This window comes from Phodopus roborovskii, unplaced genomic scaffold (assembly GCF_943737965.1).
Source record: "Phodopus roborovskii unplaced genomic scaffold, PHOROB, whole genome shotgun sequence".
Taxonomy (NCBI): Eukaryota; Metazoa; Chordata; class Mammalia; order Rodentia; family Cricetidae; genus Phodopus; species Phodopus roborovskii.
Genome location: NW_026126480.1, coordinates 38,898,963 through 38,918,827, shown reverse-complemented (window position 1 = coordinate 38,918,827; position 19,865 = coordinate 38,898,963). Strand labels below are relative to the sequence as shown.

Below are 19,865 nucleotides of genomic sequence, written 5' to 3'. Positions count from 1 at the left end.
CCCCTGAGCTGCTCACAGGTTAGGATGACATACACCAGTACCATGGTTGGAGGGTGTAAATGTAAGGGACACAAGAGAATGGCTTCCACTGTAGGAATGGCACCCAGCCTCTAGGCCTCTCAAGAGAGGAATACTCTTGTGTGCATGTGTGAATGTGCGTTGCCTCGCCAGTCCCCACCTAAAACAAAACAAAACAAAAACCAACCTCCAGGCAGCAGAACTTTGAAACTTAATTTTGGAGTTACTGAAAGACAGAGCATGAACCATCTACCCTATCTGGACCTGGAGGTCTTTTTGAGATCTTCACCCCTGTTGTCTTTCCCTGGCTTTGCCTGCTTCTTTATTTGGGTTTATTCCACTGTATCCAAAGATAAATAATGAAGGATACCTCAATAGCCAAAAGCCTGGATGGTCTGGCATGAACATGGACAGTACACTACAAAATCTCCCTTTGCTTTAGCTGACAGATGGAAAGATGAAGAGGGAATGCCGGCTTATAACACTCACCCTCAAGAGGCAGAGACAGGATGGTGAGCCTGAAGCTACAGAACAAGGTCCTTTTTCAAAAAGCAAATAATTACAGGCAAGAGGAGCAACAATGGCTTCTGCTCATAAAGCACTCAGTAGCACAGGTACAGGGCTGGCATCTTCTCATGAACTCTCAGCAAATCATCACCACTTCACAGGAGGATGCTATCTACATCCTTGCTTTAGAGCCAAGGCTTTCAGAGGTTCAACAACTTGGACCACAGAGTATGGGCCTGTTGCAGGGATATTTGTGCACTGCTGTGATTGGTTTAATACAATGCTAAACAGCCAATAGCTAGGCAGGAGAGAAAAGGTGGGACTTCTGGGGAGAGAGGTGCATGGGAGATGACAGTAAGAAGTGGGGCAAGTCAGGCGTACAGAGAAGAGGTAACACCACGTGGTAGAACGAAGATTAATAGAAACAGGTGAATTTAAGTTATAAGAGCCAATGGGACAAGCCTAGGTTACAGGCCAAGATGCTGTAATTGATAATAAGTCTATGTGTCATTATTGGGGAGCTGGTGCCCAAGTGGTCCTGCTTCTCTCTGATCCCAGAGCTGGGACAGGACATTTCTTTTCCTGGCTACCTCAACAAGGAAGAGAAGAAGGAAGCAGAGAAAAGCTTCACTCTGGTCCTCTCCTTTGAAGAGGTCCTTGCTGCAGTGCTGGGAGTTAACTGCCCTGGGAGTCCCCTGCCCTGTCTGCAGGGCTCAGCCTCCCAGCTGAGCACCCAGGAAACACCCATCCCCAGGGAAGTAGAAAGACAGTACACCCTTGGATCACTTGAATTTCAAACTCTATGATCTTTAGGGGAAGGCTTCTCATCCATTCGGTATCTCTAGGCTTTCATGAGTGGTTTTCTATGATAACTCAAGAACCACACAGTTCAAAAAGAGTGACATTTTTATATCAGGGTCTTGAACTTATAAAATTTTCTTTTATTACTTTGTGTGTGTGTGTGTGTGTGTGTGTGTGTGTGTGTGTGTTGGTGGTGGTGGTAGTGGTGGGTCTGTATCTGACTATGTGCACATGTATATGGGTGCCCATGGTGATATCTGATTCTCCTGGAGCAGAGTTACAGGCAGTTGTGAGTCACCCAATGTGGTTGCTAAGGACTAAACTCAGGTCCTCTGGGAGAACACTCACAGCTTCTGAACCATCTACCCAGCTCCAGGGTCTTAAATTTTTAAAAGCACTAACTAGTTCTTGCTTGCATGTCTTGTAAGTATCAACCTTTAACACCCGCAGCCAGCTCCCTTCTCATTACTATGGTATCAGTGCTGAACACTCTGCAAATAATTGGCAGATAAATCCCCTACCCTGTGTTCCTTGACCAAGGTTTCTTTCAAGTAGCTCTGGAAATACAGCAGTTCATCTAATGGCACAGGCAGACTGACAAAAGGAGAAGGAGGCTGATTGCAGATCTCTGTTTGAGTTCAAGGCAAAGTGGATGAACAAGGACTCAGTCCACCTCTGGAGGAATCAAAGGGCCAGGCCCTTCTTCTTTCATCAGCCCAGCTTTCCTGCTGGCACAGCAAGGCTCTCTTAGCAGAAACCAGTCTGGTCGGAATTAAAGGAAAAGCAGCAGGGCAGGAGCATAGCTCAGTGATGGCACACAGGCTGGCCTGTGTTTAACCCTCCCCTCTGTCAAAATAACAGTAATTGTCATTCTGCTCCTTGTTGTCATCATCTTAAAATAAAAGCAACAGAGCAATCCATATAAATGGTATACAAGCATTCCAATGACACCTCAGTGACTCTTGCAAAATCACTATTTACTAAACAGACAGTAAAAAATGTTTTCTAGATAAGAAATAGGGAACTGAGGGGTCTTGTCCAGGTCTTCTGACTGGAGGTTTGCCCTTTCCCCAATAGTAATAACAATTACTTAGAGAACATGCTGCCATGATGGGAAATTGCCAATGCATTATTAGATGTGTTCTCTTAACTGTTCTCCACATTTAACTCAATCCTGTTAAATAAACACCCAGATAAACAGAGAGGTTAGGCCACTCACCAGAGGTCACAAAGCGCACCGTGAATGAAGTGGTGGATTTGGACCTGGATGCTCTTTTTTTATTTTAGAGACAGGGTCTCACTATGTATCCCTGACTGGCCTGGAATTCCCGGAGAGCCATCTGCCTCTGCCCCCATAGGGATGGGATTAAAGGTGTACACCCCCATGCTCAACTCAGTTTTAGCACACGATGGGAAAAGTTACTTTATGATCTCTGCCATGTTGCCATGCTCCACCATGTACCAGAACAACCGAGAGCCTTTGTAACTGATGCAGCCAAGAGCCTAGATCTGATGCCTAGGATTGCATCTGGCATGAAAGAGGCAGCCTAGACTGTTTGCTAATATATGACACACAGCTTATTTCTACTTAGTCTGGTAGCCACTTCGATGAAAACTTATGCCTTTGTTGCTTTTCCTACAGTGCCTTTGAATGCCCTTTTCCAGCTTCTTCTTAGCAGCGGTCCTAAGACCTACAGACCTACTGTGTGCGGGATTCCTGCTGCGTCAGCAGATCACTATAAAACCTCAAGTGCTTCTCATGCTACCCTCCCTCCACTTCCAGACAGCAGGCTGGAGAGATGGGAAGCAGCGCTCACATGACAACCCAGCCGCCCAGTTGCTTCTTCACATCTGCTCTGGGCTGTCACTGCTTGAGTAAACAAACAGCCTTTCTTGGGTATCTTAAAGCAATCTTTAGACAATGACAGCAACTTTCCGGTCCTAAAAGTATCCTCTGTCAAGAGTAAAGCATTTACCATTAAAAAAAAATTATTTTCACTGCTCTTACCTTTTAAACGTGCTCCATCTCTCTAGACCATGCCAATGAAATTAATTAAAGCATGCTTAATCAGCATGGCCCAATCATGCCCAGAGTGTCTACCTACACTGTCCACTCTTTGAATAAGCTTCTGGGGGCAGAATAAGTGCAGGTGAATGCTGGGAAGTAGATCAAAGGTCATCCCCATGGTATTAAGAGTCAGATTTCAGAAATAACTGCCAGGCTGGCCAAATACGGGAGATGGAGCACATGTCCAGGCTCTAGCCAGGACATCGAACAGGTCTGAGTCCATGTTCTTCCCTGAATGGATGGTGAGCATGCAAGAGTCCCAATTCTCAGCAGACATAGATGAAAGGTATCAGGTGAGATGACAGGGCTCTCTGCATTGTCTGAAACCTTTCAATAAGTCTAAAATACTCCAAAAATTTAATTCAAAACAGACATAAGGCTGGATGTTGTGGTACACACCTTTAATCTCAGGATTTATAAGGCAGAGACAAACAGATCTCTGTAAGTTCAAAGACAGCTTGGTGTACCAAGTGAGTTCCAGGCCAGCCAAGGCTATGTAGTGAGACCCTGTCTCAAAATAGAAAAATAAATAAGTAGACACAGATTTGGACTATAAACATTCCACCACAGAGCAGGATAGGATCTCTGGGTAGCTAATAGTTGAGTAAGAAGGGAGAAACATTTTCTTGAGTGCTATAAGGTGTAAGGTATAAGGGTAAGGTGCTCAAGCGCCTATAAACTATACCTCACCTACGTTTCTGTAAGTACCCTAAAACTCAAAGGCTAACAAAGAGAAAAAATGGAAATAGGAGGGCACTAGTTGGGGAGAGAAAGGGAATCAGTAGAAGTAGGAGGGGGTGAAGGATAAAGGTAAAAATACAACATATATGAAAATATAATCAAATTTTAAAGATTTCTTTTTTTAAAAAAGATTTGTTTTTAATTTTTATTTATTTATATGTGTGCCTCTCTCTCTCTCTATCTGTGTGTCACATACACTCAGGTGCATGAGGAGACCAAAAGAGGGTGTTGGGTCCCCTGAAGCTAGAGTTGGGCAGCTGCCTGATGTGGGTGCTGGGAATCGAACTCTGCTCTTCTGCAAGAACAGGATGTGCTCCTGAACTCTGAGGCACCTCTGCAATCCCAGAAAAAAAAAATTCTTCAAGAGTTCTTTCTTCTGGCTTGTCATCAATACAGTTTGCAGTTGTTACCTACTGTCACAGAGCTTCCTTCTCATTCAGGCTCACTGGAAGCTAGTACTCTGACTACTCTCGATGTCCGTCCCCCCTCCCCCACCTCCCCGCTCCCCAGCCTCCTCCTCAGTCTCTGGAAGAGCCCCCCCCCCCAGGTTCTTAAGTCCTTATGAGTAGGATCACATGGCATTGTCTTTGTGTGCCTGGCTCGCATTCATTATCATAAGCTGCCCCGGCTGTTCATTCATTTACTTGCTGGTTTATTTATTTATTCACTTGTCTGTTTGCATGTATATTCCATGAGGCAAGGGTTCACCTGCCTCTCCTTTGGGTTTGGGGGGATGGGCCTCCACAAATGGTCATTTTATAGGGATCTGTGCCTAAGTCTTGGGCTATTCTATGGACCATTGTGAAGTGTCCTAAGCCAGAAGACCATACTGCTCCTAGCCTGGCAGAGGTACCCTTAGGAGCCTAGACCTGGTGCTAGGACAGCCTGCTGTCCCAAGTCTGTCACAGATTTATGAGAGTAGGCAAATGCCTTGACCTTCTGATCAAATATGTAAGATTGAAAAATGATTGCGAGGAAAATGTGAAGTGATAGCTTTCTTCCAACTTTAACTCCAAGCCTTAGATACAGATCATATTAGGCAAGCTATGCTGGTTGGTGACCTGGATTCTCCTCGTCAACTTCCTCCTTGACCTTGGGCCAGTCCTGAAGGATAGATGAACTCAGCTTGAAAACACCTGGCCCCGGTATTTTTTTTTTTTTTTTTTTTTTTGCAACTTACTGGAGGCCAATGTTAGGAATAAAGCGTAATGGGCTGGGAATCCAGCGGTAATGGGTTGGGACTGCGAGTGGTAGGTCCGTGGAGACCTGTTGACACGACTCCTTGAAAGTTTTACTGAGGGAGAGGTAAGAAAATAAGGGAAGGAAAGAGAAAAGAAATAAAGAGACAGAGAGACACAGAGACAGGACAGAAGAAAAGGGGGTATGGGAGACAGGAAACATTCTGTCTGCCCTTCAGAGGAAAAGGGGGAGAGCAGAAGTAGGTGGACTTTTTCTTTTAAAGAGCCAGGGTACATACATACACCTGCCATGTGCAGGTGGGAAAGAGGCAGGGCCAGGTTTGCCAGGATTACAAAACCCAGGTTGTAATACCTACCCCTTCACTCATTCAAATAGCCAAGCTGATTGACAGCCAAGGCCCCTTTGCTGGAAATTGTGAGCAATCCACTCAGGCTGCTCACTCATGGGACTGTGAAGAAGCCAGAGGACAGTGCACGTGCAAACAGCCTTCACCATGTAGGGGCAGCTGTGATGCCACACAATGTCAGAACTGTCAGGTTATGGGAGACACAAGCCTGGAGCACACCCACCTGGCAGCCACCTTCAGGGTGGAGTGGCTTTTTAAAGCAAATCACATCACCTGATGACAGACACACCTGTACGGGCTGGGTCAGGATTGTAGAACAGGCCTCCCATGGCCACACCCAGAGGCACTCACCCGCACAGCTTCTCCAGAAAGCTCCCCTTCCCTTGATAATGAACACCCAGAGCTGAGGCTATGGGCTCAGCCAGCTGCATTACTATGCAATAACACCCACAGCTGACTCTGAATTGAATCTTTCTAATGACAAATCATTTTGCCCACTGGCTTGGAAGGTAGGGCCACCACGCCATTTCCCAGCCTCTCTTTAGGACAAAAGATATCAAAGTCAAAGCCTTTGGGAGGATTAGTGCTGGCTCCCAGCATCTGCCTTCTCTTCTGTTGACAATACAAACCTTATTCAGCATCCCACAGCCCATTGGCAAGCCAGTTCTCAGACAGCCACATTCAACAGGTTATTTCTAAAATTCTAAAGCCGTATTGCTGATTTCTAGTGTGCTTTGCAACTTAATAGGGATGGAAGGACTAGGCATTAGAGAGGGAGGGAAAAGCTAAATATTCGTGTGCCCATGCTATGCCCATTGTCAGCAGCCACCTAGATGTTAGACAACTGAAAGACCAGCAGCGTAAAGTACACACATCTGTACCTGTGGGGGGACAGGGTTTGGAGGCCACAGGATGGTGTTGTGTGAGCCAGTGTCCTCCTGTTGAAAGCAAAGGGTCTTCCTGTTAGGTCATGGCATGAAGAAGACGCATCTTCCAGGACCTTTAGTTTCATTCCTTCCCAGCTTGTGGCTACTGTCTCTGGTAAGGTTATTGTTGCCATGACATAACATTGTTTTTGCAACTTGTGGGGGGAAAGGGTTTATTTTATTTTACAGCTTGTAGTCTATCATCTAGATAAATCGGGACAGTACTTAAGACAGGAAGTGATGTAGAGGCCATGAAGGCATATTGACTACTGGCTTTCTCCTCATGGCTTTCTCAGCCCACTTTCTAACAGTACCCAAGACCACCAGCCCAGGGTGGCACTACCTACTGTGGCCTCGGCCCTCCCTCATCAATAATAAATAAATAAATAAAAATTGCCCCACAGGCGTGCGTTATGGTGGAAGCTTCACCCCAGCCTTTGGCATCTGTATACTCAAAGAGTCTGGAAGATTATGGAGGAAGTTCCACCCAAGCCCCCTCCCCTGTCTCCCTCCAAACCCTGCTGCATCTCTGAAAGCCCACCAGATGATGACCCCTTCTCCAGAGATGCTCAAGGTACTTAAACTGCCTCTCAGAAAATAGACATGTGATTTTCCAGTCTCTCTTTCCTGTCTCCTCTCTGGGGGGGGATGGAAGGCCATCTGGGAGCACTGAATCCATTAAACTTGGACTTTGGTCTGATTTGAATCACTGCATAGGCAGAGAGGCTTATGGGGTGCGAAAAATTTTCAGCTTGCTCACAGGCAAGTCTGGTGGGGGCATTTTCTCAATTGAGGTTCCTTCTTTCAGAATGATCCTAGCTTGTCTCAAATCAGACACCAGTGGGAGGAAATCTACAACACGAAGATGTGGGAGACAACTGGGACCAGGATGCAGCAGACTTTCCCATCACCTTTGCCCTGGTGACAAAGCTGATTTGTAATCTAGGAACAGGAAGATCACAAAAGCTCACATCTTTTCTTCTAAGAACTCATTTTAAGCAGAATGTAAAGGGAGCCGCTGCTAAGCGATTCCTCATAGATGAAGAATCTAAGGAATGGAAGTGTGGACAGGACAGGACTGGACAGGACAGGACAGTGTGGGAGGCATAGAAACCAGTTACAAGTGTTACCGATGCTGCAGGTATGAAATAAAAGGGTCATGGAATGTCAAGGGGGAAAGTGGTTGATCAAGAGGATAGGATGCATCTATCTTCCTTTGTTCCTGAAGAAATTGCTCCAAGCAATGCTGACAGGCTGTCATTGTGCCCTACAGAGTGGATATAGGACTTTGTGTGGACTTTTTTTATATGTGGACACAGTGTGTGATCCCAGAGTGGGAACAGAATACGCTCAGACTGGGTCTGATTCTTCCCAGAGGGCAGGTCAGGCTGGACCACTAGCTAGTAAAGACATGGACACTTACCTTCTGTCAGCACCCTCCCTCCCTAGACTGATGGTACCTCCTGAACACTCAGAACTGAGAAATAGAGCAAGATCCAAAGGGGAGAGCTCCTGTATTGTCTACTGGAGCCCTGAACTCAGCTAACACTGCAACTGAAGTCAAGGGTATTGATGGGAGATGTCATTCTGTATATGTTTCTCATACTGGTTAATAATAAAGCACTGTTGGCCAATAGGAAAGGAAGATAGGAGGGACTAGGAGACAAGGAGGAAATAGGAAGCAGGAAAGAGGGTCAAGATGGAGAGTCTGGAGAAAGCTGTATGCCGCCGGCTCCCCGGTAAGAGAAATACATAGATCAGCAGAAATGGGTTAATAATTAAGGCAGAGCTAGCCGATAAGAAACAAGTAACCAGGCCAACAGTATTGTATCGAATACAGAGTCTCTGTGTAGTATTTGGGGCTGGTGGCATGGCGGCGGGACAAGACCAGCGGCGGCAGGCGGAAAAACCATACTCCTTACAGGGTATCTCAGTTCTGTAAGCCAGCACCCCTTCTCTGCTTCTGACCATTAGCAGAAATGGGCTACCTGGTCTCTTAGAATCCTTTAAAAGCCTAAACAGAAATTCACAAAGTCAAATGGCCAGGTAACTAATTAACTAACCAATCATAGGATGATGTATTGGTGTGTAAGGAGACAGTGAAGGTCCAGGTGACCTTCAGATTTTGGGTTTTGGATGGCAGGAGAGCTCATGCTACCCAGGAAGAGAAATGCAAGACAAATCAGATGGTGATAGCACATACCTTTAATCCCAGCACTCAGGAGGCAGAGGCAGGTGGATCTCTGAGTTCAAAGCCAGTGTGGTCTACAGAGCAAGTTCCAGAACAGACTCCAAAGCTACAGAGAAACCATGTCTCAAAAACAAAAAAAGAAAGAAAGGAAGGTAGGAATGAATAAATAAATAAATAAAATAAATAAATAAATAAATGCAGGATGAGAAGCAGAATGATGAGAGATACTGAATTGGGTTTGAGGAACTCAGGAGGCTGTGGTCATATCAGGAGAGCTGCGTAGAAGATGTAGAAAGATGAGTCCAGGGCCTCATCTCCATGAGGAGTCTCTGCCTGCAGCCAAACATTCCCACACTTTATCCCTCTGCTTCTCTGTGGAAGGTAAACATCATTCTGCTCCTGGAATCCTTACACAAGTCTACAAAGGCCCTCTGGCTTGTGCCTAGTTTGACTGGAGACACGGAAACTCCCAGAGCCAGAAAGCATCCCCTGTCTACTCTAGGAAGGCAGAGCTAGAGGATAGAGGATGGGGTTGGAGCTGGTAGGAGGTGGGAACCGAGGGAAAGAATGGGAAGAAGGTATTTCACCTCTAGAACATCTTTACTTTTAACTAGTGCAAAGCCTTGAAGCATTGCTGGTGATAATAGAGTGAGATGGTCAAAGAGCAAGATAGCGTCACTTTTTTGGAAAGCATTTTGCAATATATCTATTAAGAGCCTTGTGAAAGTCCCTGCCCTATGACCCAGGAGTTCCATCTCTATGGAATTCATGCTCTGTACATAAGAAGTATCTCATTCCAGACAGCGTGGTTTGTGGGAATAATGGGGACAAAATGCAAGCCATCCTAAACTGCTGATATTCAGGTTGAAGTTCATCTTGAAAAAGGCAGGTATTGTAGTTTGAATGAGAAAGGCTTCCATAGGTGCATGTTTGAATACATGGTCTGTGATTTGTGGAACTCTTTGAGAATGATTAGGAGGTATAACTTGTTAGAGGAGGTGTGTCATTGGGTGTGGGCTTTTAAAGTTTCAACATACCATTGTGTGTGTGTGTGTGTGTGTGTTTGTGTGTTGCACATGCACACCTTGTGGTTGTGTCTCAAGATCCAAGCTCTCAGCTACTGTTCCAGTGCTGTGCTTGCCTTCCTGATGCCATGATCCCAACCATGAAGGTCATGGTCTCTAACCCTCTGAAACCATACATCTCAAATAAATCCTTTCTTCTGCAAGTTGCCTTGGCCATGGTGTTTTGTCACAGCATGTTTGTTCATCATCCCTAGGGTTGTGTCAAAGTAGCTTAAGCAAGTATTCCACTAGTCTAGGGACATCCCTCATGGTTGATGGTTTGTGTTAGATAATTCTTTTAAAGACTGTAGAATATTTTGCAGAATTCTGACTTCTTCCAACTACAGACTGATAGCACTTTTTATCACTGTGGTGATAAAACTATTGCTAGATATTGCCACATGACCCTTTCCCATGGAAGACAACATGACCCCTGGGTAAGAACTACTGCTCCAGCCTGTTCATAGCCAACAGCAGGTCCTATGGGTTTTATACAGACCTATGGGAGTTTATACAAAGCTGTAAAACCCCAGAGAAGGGAAGCTAGCTGGTATATGAGGAGGAATTGGTGCCAAAGTATGTCTAGTGCTCTTCAAGGGCTCTCAGCTGTTGGCCATACCCTCCTCCACTCAAGTTCATGATGGAATGTTCCTGTAAGGGGCAAGTTCAAGAAGACTGACCTGAGCCAATCCCAGCCAGCAGGTACCTTTACTGACTCACAGAGTATTTTTAAATGATTGAAATTATCTGCTAACATATTTTTATTGTTTTGAGGATTTTTAAAAAAGGTTTATATATTATGTATACAACATTCTATCTCCATGTATGCCTGCAGGGCAGAAGAGGGCACCAGATCTCATTATAGATGGTTGTGAGCCACCATATGGTTGCTGGGATTTGAACTCAGGACCTCTAGAAGAGCAGTTAATACTCTTAGCCTCTAAACCATCTCTCCAGCCCTGTTTTGTTTGTGTGTTTGTTTGGTTGGTTTTTGAGACAGGGTCTTCTGCTTCATAGACCAGGCTGGCCTTGAACTCTGAGGATATACACTTGCCTCTGCTTCCTGTTAAAGTTATATGCCATCATGCCCAGTTGAGAACATGTTTTTAAATGTAAGACTTGTTCCTATAATCTTTGAGAAACACAGAAGTAACCATTTCCCCACCCATTTTGAGAGGTTAATAATATTCAAATACCAAAATCAGGTCCAAATAATCTTCCTTATGAACTTGGACACAGAAATACATTAGCAACAAAACCACTGTAATATGGTATCAAAATATTTAGACCCGTTGGTCACATGAGATTGATTGCAGGTATGTAGAGATTGATTGCAGGTATGCAAGGAAGGAAATACTATGATTATGCTGACTGATGCAAGGAAAATTACTAGCAAAACCCAATTGAATGATTTTAAAACATCGTAAGTAAACTAAATGTCTGAACTTGATAAATGGTGTTTATTTAAAAAACAAACTTAACCAGGCAGTGGTGATGTATGTCTTTAATCCAAGCATTTGGGAGGCAGAGGAAGGCATGCCTTTAATCCCAGCACTATAGAGGTGGAGAGGCAAGCAGATCTCTGTGAGTTCGAGGCCAGCCTGGCCTACAGAGCTAGTTCCAGGACAGGCTCCAAAGCAATATAGACAAACTCTGTCTCGAAAAACCAAAAATAAATAAATAAAATGAAAAAAAAAACAAATATAGATGGAACATGGACATTTATGAACAAAACAATGTCAAAATCACAAACAAGCCAACCCTCATCTTCAGGAGGACGAGAACCTAAACTAGAGATTAGGAGAAAGTATTCACAAAAGAAATATCTGACAGAGGACTGCCATTCAAAATTTGTTTGAAATGAGCCCTTAATCGATAGTAAGATTCAGATCAGGGTGGGCCATCTCTTAAATCCCAGCTTGACACCACCCTGATCCACATAGCAAGTCCCAGATCAGCCAAAGCTACATAGTGAGACCTTGTCTCAAAAAAACAAAACAAAAAGCCAACAAGCTTATTAAAAATGAGCCCAAGGCTTTGAAAGCTCACCAAGGGAGACACATGAAGGTGAACAGCACAAGACAGGATGCTTGTCATCATGTATCATCAGGGAAGTTCCAGCTAAAGCAATAGTGAGACACCACTAGGAACCTGTGAGATGACAGATCTAGACCAATGCCAATGCCCAGCACCGGGGAGGATGGGATCCAAGAGGAAGCCCCATTTGTTAGCAGGAGGACTGTGAAATGGAAGAACCATCTCAGTAGGTAGCTGGGCAGGTTCTTATAAAACTAAACTTTCCCTTATCACGTGATTGATAGAGCAATCACACTCCTTCCTATCTACCCAACAGAGTTACAGCTTATGTCTGCATAAAACATAAACATGAACACTCCAACTTTGTGCAACACGTGGGAGCATCCAGGATGGTGCTGGATAGATGAGTAAACTGTATCTAGAAAATGGGATGCTATTCAGTACAAGCAAAAGAAAAAAGAAAATGAGCCATCAAGGCACAAAAAGAAACAGTAATTTTTTAGATTTTGCTAAATCAAAGAAGTTGATCAGAAAAGACTGCATACTATATGATTCTAACTAAATCATACCGTTGAAATAATACAACTATCTGTGGTTGGACCAGCAAAATGGCTCCTGGAATGAAGACACCTGTCATGCATGCCTGGTAACCTGGATTCTATCCCCAGAATCCATATAATGGTAGAAGGTGTGAATTGACCCCAATACGATGTCCTGTGGCATGTGTACCATCACATATACACATTGATGATGATAAAATAAGAAAATAATTTTTTTTCAAATTTGTGGTTGCCAAGACCTGAAGGATGGGGAGAGGTCAAGCATAGAAAATTTTAGGAATATGATAATGATAATATTATGCAAACTGCATGTGCTTACATATGTCAAAGTCCACAGACAGCATACCACTAAGAATGAATCTTCACATGATGTATGGACAGTGAGTGATAAGATGTGTCAATATGAACTTGCCAGTTCTAGCAAATGTACCACTCTGGTGGAGGAAGCTGATAATGAGGATGACTATGAAGCTAAAACTAACCTAAGAGAAGAAAATAAAAAGGCTGGTATGAGCCTCGTGGTGGTGGCACACACCTTTAATCCCAGCACTCAGGAGGCAGAGGTAGGCAGATCTCTGAGAGACCAGACTGATTTACAAGAGCTAGATCCAGGGCTGGAGGGATAGCTCAGCCGTTAAAGGCTAGGCTCACAACCATAAATATAAAAGTTAATTCATGGATCATGGACTTAAACATAAAATGTTAAAATTTAAAGACTGCAGAAAAAAAAAAAGAAAATCTCCAGGATGTAGAGCTAGGAAGACTTAACAGTAGAACCATCCATAAGAAAAATCAAACACCCTATAGCTCACTAAAAGTAAAATGTTTTGTTTCATACAAAACCTTATTAAGAGGATGGAAAGATAAGCTACAGACAAGAAGGCATCTACAAATCACAATTTGACTTTTAGACTGTGTAAAGAACTCCCAAAATCCAACAACAAAATAATAACATTTATAAAGTGAGCAAAACATATTTTTTCCAAAGAGGTTAGTTGTCCCTTATCCTCATACACTCCTAGACCGTGGAGGCCACAAGGTGGGCAGAAACAGTGGGTAGCACTGAACTTGCACTGATTCTGCTCTTTGGAGAACATACAGACCTCTGATGATGTTTGCTTACAAAGTAGTCAACTAGAAAAAAAGCAACAGTAACTAATGAGCATATAATTAAGACAATATACTATAATAAATGTTATGACTGGTTTCTTTTTCTCCTTCAAACATATTTTTTTAAAAAATTTACTTATGTGTGTATGAATGTGCATGCGTGTGCACGCGTGTGTGTGTGTGTGTGTGTGTGTTTGTAAATGTGGGTACAGATGTCCAAAGAGGCCAGAATTCTGAGGGCACTGGGATACCATGGATATGGAATTATAAGGTGTTTGTAAGCCACCTGACATGGCTCTGGGAACTAAACTCTTGTCATCTGTAAAAGCAGCAAATGTTCTTAGCCTTTATTCCAGGCCTCAGGCATCTTATTGTACCATTTGTAGCCTCCGTATGATGGTGAAAGATGACAGTGTCTATGAGATGATTGGAGAGTGGTGCATGGTGGCACTGCAATGTAGATTTGGGCTGCTGTGAAAGGGTAGCTTCAAGACCAGCACTATAGTGTGAGTGGTCTGGAATCTAGGCTAAGTGGCTAACGCCTGTGCAGCATTCATGGCTTCTTCAGTGACTGATTCCCACTTGCACAGGACAGAGCAAGGCAGTCTAAGGGAGTTCTGCTGATGCTTGTCAGATTCAGGGAAGCTGATATTTGATAGTGTATTGTGAGAAGGTAAGACGGCATAGTGACTGGGAAACATAGTGACTAGAAAACATGATGACTGGGAAACATAGTGACTGGGGACCATAGTAACTGGAAAACACAGTGACTGGGGACCATAGTAACTGGGAAACAGTGATTGGGGAACCATAGTAACTGGGGAACATAGTGACTGGAAACAGTTTGACAATTAAACTATGCATGCAATCATTATAGGAGTCAGAAATTGAACACTTGGGTGATTATCTCAGAGAAATGAAAATGAACACACACACACACACACACACACACACACACACACACGAATGTGTGCATGTGTGCCTATACATAAATGCACATGGCAACTTCATTTGGAATAGCCAACTAGAGACAAAACTGTATTGCACCTCCATAACATGGACAACTCCATAATGACAGAGAACAGAATCTACTACATAACAGCTTGGGTGTATTGCAAGAGCATTCTGCCCACTTGGGTGGGGGGGGGTGGGAATCAGTTCTAAAAGATTGCACACTGTCTGATTCTGTCTTAGCTAGGGTTTCTATTGCTGTGGAGAGACCATGACCAGAGCAATTCTTATAAAGGAAAACATTTGAAGTGGCAGCTTACAGTTTCAAAGATTCAGTCCATTTTCATCATGGTGGGGAGCATGGTGGCATGCAGGCAGGCATGGTAATGGAGAAGGAGCTGCTACATGTTGATTTGAAGGCACAGGAAATGGTCTCCAACACTGGGTGGTATCTTGAGCATAGGAAACCTCAAAGCACAGTGATCCTCTAACAAAGTCATACCTTCTCCAACCAAGCCACACCTTCTAATAATGCCACTCCCTATGAGTTTATGGGGGCCAATTACATTGAAACCACCACAGACCCTACTTCTATAATATTCTTGAAATGATAAAATTGTAAATTGTCAGTTGTCAGAGTTACAGGTGATAGACAGGAGAGAAGTGGGTGTGGCTATAAAGGGCAGAACGAAGAACCTGGCTATGAAAAGTTTCTTGACCTTGGCCATCTCAATGTATAGACTGTGAAACTGTAGACTAATTTTGTAAGATGTCACCCTTGAAGCTCTCTCTTTGTATTTGTTAAACTATATATAAGTTCACCACTATCTTAAATTAAAAAGCTAATTAAAGAGCCAGCTAGATGACTCAGTGAGCAAGAGTACGTGTTGATGTGTTTGAAGACTGTTGGTCTCCAGGACCCACATGATAGAAGGAGAGAAATGATTCATTTAAGTTGTCTTTTCTACAAATGTGCTGTGATGTGTGCATGCCTCTACACAGACACGGTCTAGACACACACTGAATAAATAAAATGCACACAGAAAACATTAAAGACTTTGTAGAAAACTATGGGCTTCTGACTTCTTTTGAATAAATAAAACCCTGCTGCACTGGGCCCACTTTCACCCACGACCACCATCATCTGAGTTGGTGGTGGCTGCCTCCAGGAGGCCAGACCCACCTGTTTACCACAGTTCTTACCACTCCCTATTGTCTCACGCCCACAGCCATTGCTTCTTGCCTATTCGCTAAATCCTAGAGTTTGCCACGTGTTTTCTTTTCACACTGATACTTCCCTGCCTGAGAGAAGACCATTTGCAAGAAGGAATTGAGAAAACAATTGGCAATTGGCTGCCTTGTGTTTATTTTTAGTGTGTGTGTGTGTGTATGTGTATGCTCATGTGTGTGCAGGGTGCTTAATCCTGAGTGTCATTCCTTAGGTACCATTCACTTCGTTCTTTGAGACAGGGTTTCTCACTGAAACGGAAACTTTCCCATTCTACCAGGCTGGCTTGTCAGTGAGCTCCAGGGGATCCTCCTGTCTCCACCTCCCCAGTGCTGGGATTAAACATGCATGCCACTGAACCTGCTTTATATGTAGGTTCTGTAGGATTGAATTCAGGTCCACATACTTGGGTGGCACACACTTCATCAACGAAAATATTCCCCAGCCCCAGGCTACTTTTTAAATCCAATTTCTTCAATCAAAGAGGCCCATACCATTAATCCAAAATGTTCACCTGTGTGAATTAATGGGAAAGTGTCTCTGACTTTGTTCACCAGGGCATTAAGCTGATATCCTTAAACTTAAAACGGATAATGGCAAACTTCAGATATGTGTTATTATCCCAGACTTACACAATAGAACAGTTAAAGGTCCATTCTTCAACTGTGAAATCTTTTCTGACAGGAAAACAGCTATTTGTATTAAATCAGCTCTGCATTCATACATTTGCAAATCATTTTAATCTCTGCTGAGTCCATGGAAGTTGCTGAGTAGATACAGTCTGCAGAAAATGTGCTCATGACATCGACTTTAAAAGCACGGGATAAAAACTAGTGTTCATGACTTGTGAAATGGGACTAGCTGTAGTGCTAAAGGAATTCTGAAAATGTAATGATGATTTGTACCCCACAGGTACAAATACACCACATGGATCCAGGAGGAAGCTGTGTCTTCCCTTGTCTCTCGCTGGACAGAGATGTTGGGGGGGGGGCAATATAGTCAAGAGAGCCGTGCAGCAGGAGGAGGTCAAGAAGCCTCCTGAACCCACCTGGTGGTCCGAGGTGCTGTTCTCATTGCCCATGGTGACTCAAGGGTGCCCAGCGTCCCTCAGAATGTTGTCAGAGTGACTGGAAAAAACAAAAGGGCATAAATATCTGGAAAATGGAAGGAGAGCTGAGGTTTTCTCCTCTGCTCATCTCCCCCGCACTCAGAGCCAGACGATGGTAAATGTTTATCTCTTCAGCCACATCATGGAAAATCACTTTGGGTTTTCTTTTGCAACAAGCCACCCAGACTTCTTTCCCAATACGGGCTGCTGTTTTCACTCCCCGCCCAGGGTTGGCAGCAGCTTCTGAACGGCAAGTTTGTTCCTGAGTGAGTTAATGCCAGCGTGCACACATATGTGCATACACAAACGAGTGGCAAAAGTCTCCCCACAAAGCCAAGAAGCCTGGGGAACACCGCTCCCAGGAGGATTTTCTGTTTCCAATTGTACTCAGTTTGGAAACTCAGCGCGGCTGCTTTCTCGCTGATGGTGAGAGTACAGTGTGCTGTCAAACATTAGGAGGCGTGAAATCTACTCTCCAACAACATGGTTTTTGTTGTTCTTTCCTCTGAACACTTGTCTTGTCAACTCAGCTTCACTTCTGTGTATGTTTTTATGAAAGCAGAGCGGGCTACTTGCTGAGGAAACTGAGGGTGTGGGGTAGGAGGGCTAGGAATATATACTCATATGAAGCTGCCAAGACAAATAGAATCGTGCTGAGGGGCATTTGGTGACAATATTAATCCTCATAACTAAAATATGCCCTACACAGTTATCAGAGAGGCCCTGTCCCTTGCCTGACATCACTTGCTAAAAATCAGGGACCAAGCTGGCACCTTCACTTTCTTTTTCTTCACGGAGAAATTAAACCATAGAAACTTGTGGGGGGGGGGCAGACAATTTTTAAAGCTGGTTTGCCTCAGAGAGCACCAGTCTCAAGCAGTGGGGAGGACCAGAATTCAAGCTCCAGAATCCAAGTAGAAAGCCAGATGGGGTTGCATGCATTTGTAATCCCAGCATTCCTACAGCAAGATGGGAGGCAGAGGCAGAAGGCTGGCAGGAAGCTTGTAGACCAGCTAGCTTGGTCTACAAGAGAAACCTTATTAGCCTTGATCAGTGAGTGGTATGGGATCCTGAAAATTGTCCTGTGGCCTCTGTAAGAGAGCTATAGCAGGAATATCACTCCTGCATGGGTATGTGCGTGCACACATGCAAAAATTAAAACAAACTAATTTTTAAAACAAAATTAAAATGAACCAGTTGGTTTGCTTAGTCATTCAGCCAACATTGATGAAGTAACCAGTACACACTATGTGTACTGAACAATTCATAAAATATAAATATTGTGAGCAGGCCCAATTAAAATGTGTCTGGGGCCTGGGAGTGTGGATCAATGTGAGAGCCCTTGCCTGGAATGCACAAGACCTTGGTTCAGTCCCCAGTATTGATAAAATAAAATACTTCAAATACCTCAAAACAGATGTAATGGCAAGCATGTCACTGTTGTGTTCAAGACTTTTGTTCCTAACTTTTAAATTAAGAGAATGTGGATGATCAATAATTTCAGACAATTTGCTTTTTTTTTCTGATTTCAGATTTTATTATGTTCCAATAATTAAAAGAGTGGCATTGGCAAAGACACAGAAGCCAGAAAAGAGACTGGGGCTTAGAAACAGCCATGCCCTGCATGGTAGAACGTTTCCCCACCAAAGGGCAGTGTGGAAAACTAGCAGACAATTTGCTTTGAACATTCACTCCACATATGTACCATACTAAGTTGTAGAATGAAAAAAAGTCATTTATTTAAAATTGATCTGCATTGTTTATTTTGTTCACTTTGAAGACTCATAAGTAAATAATGTTGCTAGAACCATTATTCCTTAATCAGTTATTAAATTCCTTGTATTCACCAGGCTAAAATATATGACATTAAATCTTACATGGTCCACTGTAATATTAATTTTTTTTCCTTTTTAGCTTTTTTGAGACAGGGTCTCTCTACATATCCCTAACTGTTCTGGAACTTACTATGTAGACCAGGTTGGCCTTGAACTTGCAAAGATCTGCTTGTCTCTGGAATTAAAGGTATGTACTACCATGCTCAGGTGTAATAATTTTTGATACTCATTCACTAAATAAATTGAATAATGTTATTTAAAAACCACAAAAGCTAATTTTTTTCAAAGTGGTCTCAAACTCACTGTGTTGCTAGGGGTGGCCTGATCCTCCTGCCTCCACCTTCCAAGTGCCGAAATGGCTTTTTAAACAGACAAAAGCAAATGGCAGAATGCCTCCTGATACAACATGACTCTGAGACTGCAAAGAGAACCCGATAGAGTCACAAGGGAACCCTCTTCTGGGGACTCCAGGACAGGCACCCTTCAGCTGCCCCAGGCCAGAAAGGCAGGTGCTCCTCTTACCTTCAGGGATAGTCTGCACTTTGGAGGCTTCAGCCCACAGAAAGTTTGCTTTTCAACAGCTGAACTTTCTCCTTCTTCACTTAAAAACCAGTGAGGTCTAAGCCGAGCCCTGTTCCAGTTGGACAAACAACTGTTCCCCACCCAGGTGCTGTCACAAACCAGCTGGCTTCATACCTGGGCTGTGGCTGAGCTTATCCAAGCCTTCCTGCCTGGGAATCTGCACCACCCAGCTGCTCTGTCCCAGGGCCTCTATGCTGAGCATTTTCCCTGTGGTGACAGCAGAGGCGCCTTTCAGAGCAGGCTTATTCTAACCAAAGCTGCCCCTGCCCTCTGATTGGTCACACCTAGCATTGCTTGCTTTTGTGCATGAGATCAGGGAACATATCTCTTTCTAGAAAGAAGTCACATGCTCACAGAGTTTCTTGTGTGCACCTGGGGAAATTCCACTGCAGATGCTATGGGAAGACAAAGGAAACTTGTAGAAACCAGATGACGTGGCAGTCTGGCACTGTTGGTGTGTGGAGAATGAACTTACCCAGGCGTGGCTTGAATTTCAACCAGTGAAGTCACAAAAAGCACTGCATGACTGGATTTGCTGACAGGCAGGCTGCCTGCCCTCTGCTGTGAAGGAGACCTGCAGACCTGGTACCCA

The 19,865-nt window shown here is 43.8% G+C and overlaps 1 protein-coding gene across 1 annotated transcript in view; it reads right to left on the bottom strand.

Moving 5' to 3' along the window:
• LOC127227790 (transforming acidic coiled-coil-containing protein 2-like) overlaps positions 1 to 19,485 on the bottom strand; it is a 44,499-nt gene extending 25,014 nt beyond the window's left edge. Inside the window, exons 1-3 of the mRNA XM_051192124.1 lie at positions 19,214 to 19,485; positions 16,797 to 16,875; positions 6,563 to 6,619 (exon numbers count right to left, since the gene is read on the bottom strand). Coding sequence (XP_051048081.1) covers positions 6,563 to 6,619; positions 16,797 to 16,829 — 90 coding nt within the window. The 5' untranslated portion in view covers positions 16,830 to 16,875; positions 19,214 to 19,485. The remainder of the gene's footprint in view (positions 1 to 6,562; positions 6,620 to 16,796; positions 16,876 to 19,213) is intronic.
• Positions 19,486 to 19,865: the final 380 nt, after the last annotated feature.